Source organism: Vicia villosa, linkage group LG3 (assembly GCF_029867415.1).
Source record: "Vicia villosa cultivar HV-30 ecotype Madison, WI linkage group LG3, Vvil1.0, whole genome shotgun sequence".
In the NCBI taxonomy this organism is placed as follows: Eukaryota; Viridiplantae; Streptophyta; class Magnoliopsida; order Fabales; family Fabaceae; genus Vicia; species Vicia villosa.
Genome location: NC_081182.1, coordinates 193,405,527 through 193,412,515, shown reverse-complemented (window position 1 = coordinate 193,412,515; position 6,989 = coordinate 193,405,527). Strand labels below are relative to the sequence as shown.

The 6,989-nt window shown below is 32.1% G+C and overlaps 1 protein-coding gene across 4 annotated transcripts; it reads right to left on the bottom strand.

The window, feature by feature from the left end:
• Window positions 1-1,377: 1,377 nt before the first annotated feature.
• On the bottom strand, window positions 1,378-4,969 carry LOC131657057 (zinc finger BED domain-containing protein RICESLEEPER 4-like). 4 transcript variants are annotated; one of them, XM_058926563.1, is made up of 4 exons: window positions 4,891-4,969; window positions 4,224-4,275; window positions 2,540-4,137; window positions 1,378-1,583 (listed from the first exon to the last, which is right to left on the bottom strand). In XM_058926563.1, exons 3-4 carry the CDS (start codon window positions 3,009-3,011, stop codon window positions 1,534-1,536), a joined length of 522 nt encoding a protein of 173 aa, XP_058782546.1. In that variant the 5' UTR covers window positions 3,012-4,137; window positions 4,224-4,275; window positions 4,891-4,969; the 3' UTR covers window positions 1,378-1,533. The 4 variants fall into 4 exon arrangements, 3 of the variants coding, with proteins under 3 accessions (XP_058782546.1, XP_058782548.1, XP_058782547.1); XM_058926565.1 differs by having other exon boundaries at window positions 3,996-4,137; window positions 4,891-4,963; XR_009300454.1 differs by lacking the exons at window positions 2,540-4,137; window positions 4,224-4,275; window positions 4,891-4,969 and adding an exon at window positions 2,299-2,423.
• Between the last annotated feature and the right edge of the window lie 2,020 nt (window positions 4,970-6,989).

Below are 6,989 nucleotides of genomic sequence, written 5' to 3'. Positions count from 1 at the left end.
ATACAAAGACGTGAATCCATGCAAAGCAACATTGCCACCAAAATCAAAGAAAAAGAATAATCACAAAAGTGAAGGTAAAAAGATAAGATACACAAGCAACAACATGATTCTTTTGAAATTGGCAATGAAGAACTCAATGAAGAATAAAGGAAGAGAGAAGGTTGTGTTTGCAAGAAGCATGGTTGTAAAAGCTAAACGTTTATCAGAAAAACAATGGAATCGTCTTCGAAACTTTCAAACCACGCCATCTAGATTATCCATCATGTCTGATTCTCAAGATTTGTTCGTCAAGCCAACTATAATCGGTGATCGATTTTCTCAAGATTTCTTAAGTAGTTCATTTGGTAGTTTACACTTAAATTGATCACTTTATCATTAGTCTTCAAAATTTTCTAAATAATTCATTAGGTTCTTTATACTTTCTAAATAATTGAATTTATAAATATTATAATTGACAATTAATTTAATATAATGAATTACTTCCAATAAATTTATGAAAGATTTGGTTACACTTTATATTATATTTTTTTTACAGAACAAAACTTTATATTTCTTAAACTATGTAATTTACATGATCCTACATTTCCATAGTATTAATATTTGAATACATGAAGGATTTCATTGCTTATAGATTTTTTTTAATATATTTTCTTCATGTGAGAATTGTTTCAACGAGATCTTGTGATATTGTAGAAATATTGTTTTTTGTTTTTATTCATTTGTTAAATTTATTTTGGAAGTAATCAAAGGAGAGACATTTATTCATGAATATTCTCTTGTTTCAATATTGAGATATGATATTGTTGTATTTCAATTTGATTTTTTTTTGTTGATTTATTTGTTTGATAAATTAAATCATCCTATTAAGTTATTTTTCAAATACTGGTATTATACCTAGTTAAATTTTTATTTAAAAGGGAAATCGATTCAATAGGGGTGGGAAACGGTTCCGGCCCCCAAGAAAAAGTTTGTTTTACCTGTTATTTTTTCGGGCCGAACTTGACTTTTGAACCTGCATATTTAAGTATGTCTGCCTAGAGATGCTCCCGGTGTGACTTTGGCGGTTTTAGGTTAAAAAATCATATGTACCGCAAGAGAAAAAAGCATACGGTTCGGTTTGGTTTGGTTGGATTTCAATCAAACCAAACCAAATCAAACCAATGCGGTTTGGATTGGTTCGGTTGGTTTGGTTTTTAAAAAAAAAATACAAAATTTTATTTGATATAATCTAGTAAGTTGTAATTTTTGTACCTCTTCATAATCAAAGCTTACACAATAAAATCTTACTAAGCCACAACAACAAAAGTAGGCGGGCATTCAATATATTCTTAAACTACACAGTAAAATCTTACAACAAACCAAAAATTATATAATAAAGTCTTACAAAGTCACAAAACCAAGCAATTTTGTTAAAGTTTCAACATGTAGACAAAACTGCAAATTAATACATAAATTAAAGTTCAACCATTCAAATCATAAACCATTCAAAATTCAATTTAACCATCATGTTTGTTCCACCATTCAAAATTCAGTTTAGCCACTCCATAATCCATATTGCTTCATGTTATCTTCTAGCATCCATCCTGCATCCATCCTAATTGTTCACAAATACAACATTTAGTCAAAATTATTTCAAATAAACATTTTCTACTATCAATTGCAAATAAAGTCAATTACATTTCCTTCAATCAATTACATTGCCTACTGTCAATTATTTCAAATAAACATTTTCTATTGTCAACTACATATCCTTCCGTCAAAATTATTTCCTACTGTCAATTGCAAATGAACATTTACATTATACATTTCAAAGGTACAACAATAATTTACATTCAAGTTTCCTAGCCTACAGATTCTTAAATAAAACTTTAGGTTCTATATTTTTAGCCTACAGATTCTTAAATAAAACTTTAGGTTCTATATTTTTACAGGATAACAAAGGCTTTAAACAGTTGTAGTGCTAGCACCGGTGATGATATGAGTACCACAGAAAGGCTCAAACAAGAACTTGAACCTACTACACAAAGACAAGAAATTGTAACATGTTTCTTACAAGAAATTGTAACATGTTTCTTACGGTGATATTATAAGTACCATAGAAAGGCTCAAACAAGAACTTGAAACTACTACACAAAGACAAGAAATTGTAACATGTTTCTTACAGGAAATTGTAACATGTTTCTTACGGTGACATTATAAGTACTAAAATATTTTAATAAACATTTACATTCATCCAAAATATTTTAATAAACATGTTTGGTGGACTAAATTTGAGATCAAAATCTAATAAATTCGTACCATTTTTTTCAAGCACGTTTACTAGTACGATTCAATGTCAGAAAGTCCCTCATTTAATTGTGGGATCGGAGCCATTTATACAAACATATTAACAAACATTAGACAAATGAAACAAACATATTAACAAACGTTAGACAAATAAAACAAATATATTAACAAACATATATATATATATATATATATATATATATATATATATTATATATATATATATATATATATATATATATAACATATATACCTTGTTCGAGCTGCTCCAATACTTCCAAGTGCTCTTCAATATCCACTTTCAAAAGGAAGGATCTTAACCAATTTTGTACACATATTAAAGCTTCAACAGTGTGTGGTGTAAGAGAGCTCCTATAACAACTAAGGACTCGACCCCCGGTAGACATTGGCATAGCCAAGATATCTCTAGCCATTATACCAAGCGTAGGGTATTTGGTGGAATTTACCTTCCACCAATTCAAGATGTCAAAATCTGGACTTTTCTTCTCCCTCGTCTCCATGAGATACAAATCCACTTCGTTTTTATTCAAATTCGGATCTTGATCCATGTCCCTCTCAAATTCATTATCCAAATGATCAGAAGATGTAACAAATTCGGATGGTTCTATTTCTTGTGGTACACCACCTTCTAACATCGCATACTCAACACATTTCTCGCCTAATCTCTTAAAGGCCTTTTGAAACTTCAATGCACTTTCAAGCATAAGGTATGTGGAGTTCCACCTAGTGGGACAATCATATTGCACTATAGACTTGTCTTGTATCCTAACTTCTTTAATACATGTTCTAAACCTATCTAAACGACCAGGTGACTGACGAACATATCAAACCGCACTCCTAATTTTGGAAATTAAATCATGCATGAACTTCAACTTCACCCCATCATTGACAACAAGGTTAAGAATGTGGGCACAACATCTAATGTGCAAATGCCCCCCTTTTAAAGGATGAGAATTCCAATCCTCCATTCTATTTTTTAGGTAATTCCTAGCAACATCATTTGAAGACGCGTTATCAATTGTGATGGGGAAAACCTTATCTACCATCCTACCCTCCAAGCACTTTTCAATGTTATATAGAACCCTTATGAGATGTTATAGGACAAAAATTAAGAATTTGTTTATGCATCTTCCAATCTTGATCAATTAAATGTGCAGTGAGAATCATATAATTAATATTTTGCACAAATGTCCAAGCATCAGTTGTTAGACAAACACTTTGTTTTGTTTTAGTAAACATGCTTATTAACTTATGTTTCTCACTCACGTAAAGACTCAAACAATCCCTAGCAATTGACATACTTCCTGGAAGTGGGAACCTAGGTTGTATAACACTCATAAAATGATGGAATCCTCCATTTTCAACAAAAGAAAAAGGTAACTCGTCCACGATTATCATTCTAGCTAAAGTTTGCCTACACTATTCAACATCAAAATGAATACCATTAAGTGCAGTAATAGATCCTTTAGAGCCTTCTTGAAGGCTAAGAGTGGTTTGTGTAGGATCAAGAACACTCTTGGGAATTTTTTCACATTGATTCATCAAATGATTATTTAAATTTGTGGTTCCATTCTTATGTGAATCAGCCGCATAAGATTTCGTACACCAATTACACTTAGCCCGAGTACCCGAATCATTTCTTGTAAAATCCCAAACCTAAGATTTAGGCCTACAAGGTTTTTGTTTACCTGAATTTTCTGCATTAGCATTAGAATCATCGACATTAGAATCCTCAGGTTCTCCAACTTTACTTTTCTTCCTGTTTTGAAGATTGTCAAAGTAAATAGTTTGTGGTGGATTTGTTGTTGGCGTCGGTGGATCATTTTGAGTCTGCAAGTACATAATGGACACCAATCAATTACACCAAACTTATGTAATTAAAGGACATTCAAAACAATAATAATAACAAAAGTTACCAGATTTTCTGCCATAGAAATGGAAAAGGATGCATCAAAACCAGTGGCGAATCTAGAAATATTTGACATTGGGGGAAAATTTATTGTCTAATATTCATTAAAATTTATATTTTATATTTCCAAAAATATTTTAAAACTAAAAAAAAAATATATATATATATATATATATATATAACAATATTTTTTAATATAGTACTATATTTTATATTACGGTATATATTTAATGTTAAATATATGATACAAATTAATTAACACCATCAATGATTACAATTGGTACTAATTTATTTTACGTTATCTCTTACTTAAATATTTATATTTATTTCTTATTAGTTTTGGTTCATATGAGTACAATTAATTTTTTTATGGGGACAAATTTTAATATTAAGAATATTAATAAACAATTATTTTTGGTTTAGTGGGGGCTTGAGCCCCCTTTAAGAAACATGTGTATCCGCCTCTGATTAGAACCATCCTACTTCTTTGTCAAAAGCCGTATTTAACTATAACAGTAGATGAAAATATTGCATCACTTTAAAATCATGCATCACTTTGTAGATGCAAATAAGCAATCAAATACTAGGAGTTGACACAGAAGAAAATGGTGCAGAATTTCAAATAACACAAGCACTGTTTTTCAAACAAAAACAGTGCAAAATTTTCAAGGTACCTGTTTTGATAATGATTGAATAAAACTATGAAGCTTTCAAAACCTTCTTCCCACCGCATGATCGAATTGAACAAAGTCTAAAAGATAATAAAAAATACATAATCAGAAACGGAAAGTTAATCGAAAACGAAAGATAATCGAAGTTGAAAGATAATCGAAACCAAAAGTAGATCGAAACCGAAAGATAATATAAATTTTAAATAACCTTCTGTGTTTCGATTTGGAGCTGAAGATAACAGAAACTGAGGTCACGAACTTTTGGTTTCGAAACATAGAAATTGTGTTTCTTATTAACAGAAGTCGAGGTCGTGATTTGGACTCGAGTTTCTATTTGGAACGATTGTGCTTGTTTCGTCTTTGGTACTGAAGGTAACGATGGTGATGGAACGATTTGGAACGATGCTTCGTGTTTGTTGTTTGTTGTGGAACGATGGTAACCTAGTGTAAGACTATAAGCTACGCAATGGGTCGGTTTTGGAAACTATGGGCCTTGAAATGTAAGCAATGGGTTGTACACTGTAGTTAGTTACTAGGTAAGTATATAATTAAAAGCAAAAAAGTTAAAATATGGGGTATTATGTAAGTTCAACGGTTTAGTTTGGTTTGGGCCGGTTTCAACATGTAAACCGCAAATCAAAACGAACCCCACGGTTTTGCCACAAAATGATCCAAATTCGTCCGAAACAAATGCGGTTTTTGCGGTTTTCGATCTGATTTGGTTCGATTTGCGGTTTTTTATTGGGTTATGTAATACGGTGGCAGAACTGACTTTTTTAAAATGTTGCGGATAGCAAGAGTCGCCACCGACTTTTATTTTATCCAATATATAGAAAGGCTAAAAGAACGAAAATAAAACCTTTTTAAAAGACTTTGAGTTCGGGGGGTAAGTTATACAAAGAGAAGGTGTAAGCACCCTTTGTATCCATGGTTATCTGTAACACCCTTCTAAACCCCACGGAAATTAAATAAATAAATCAGAGTAACATGCACAAGGGCGTCACAATTCATAATAAAATAAACACCATCTGTCATATGTCATGCATTCACTGAGAAACATTTAAATCATAACTCATAATTCCAGATCTCGTGTTTACACAGCGGAATAGATCATCAACTAGCATCACGTCATCGATACTTTAATCCTCACAATAAATCAAATAAAACAGAGTTATTATCATAAACTTAAAAACACGTGTTCCCCAGTGTTACATCAATCAGAGCACGACACCCAACGCTAACACACGTATTGACTCATGAGCTAATCCTCACCAAGTCGAAGCCGCTATCCTCAATCTAAAAAATATAGTGTAAGTGTGAGTCTCATTCGCAATTAACAAATATTATTGCATTATAAATGACAACACATCAATAGTTATATCATTCACCCAATCCATCTATATCAAGATAGTCCACCATCACACAAACACACATTACCAATCATAATAAATGAAGTACATTCAATCATATTATCAAATTCATGCATATGGATGCAACTGACTCTATGCATGTGGTACCAAACATCATCAATGGGAATAACCCACCTACCGATCTAACATCGTCCAGATACGGCCCTGCCAACACAAATTCCACACAATGGGAATTATGCCCTTCACTGAATCCTCTCATCATTAGGATTCAGCCCTCATCAAATGAGTATGAAATGAATGCAACATACACAACATGCTTATATCATCTTCATCATCATCATCATCATTAAGCATGTTCACATGTATATCAGCAATCATTCAATATAATTCAAATCATTATTAAACACAAGATTACATCGCAAGGTTCATCATCATCATCAAACAACACTCAAAACAGGCCTACAGATCAAAAGTTACGCATCATTGAACTTTCGAAGAAAAATCACAAAACATAAAATTTTAACACACAGCGGACATACGCGTATCACCTAGCCCATACGCGTATCTCCCTTCATCATACGCGTTTCACCAGAATAAAATTTTTCCAGAAAGCATCTCATACGCATATCAGCCTCTTCATACACGTATCATCAGAACTAAAATCCTCTTTAAAATTTCTCATACGCGTATGGCCACTCTCACACGCTCCTCATACGCAAATCACTAGCACTT

Bases quoted from the DNA above. Each gene is read 5' to 3' on its own strand.
- LOC131657057 (XM_058926563.1), bottom strand. From the start codon at position 3,011: ATGCTTGAAAGTGCATTGAAGTTTCAAAAGGCCTTTAAGAGATTAGGC. The intron at 1,584-2,539 runs GTATATATGTTA...GGATGGATGCAG, and splicing joins ATTGGAGCAGCTCGAACAAG to GATGGATGCTAGAAGATAAC.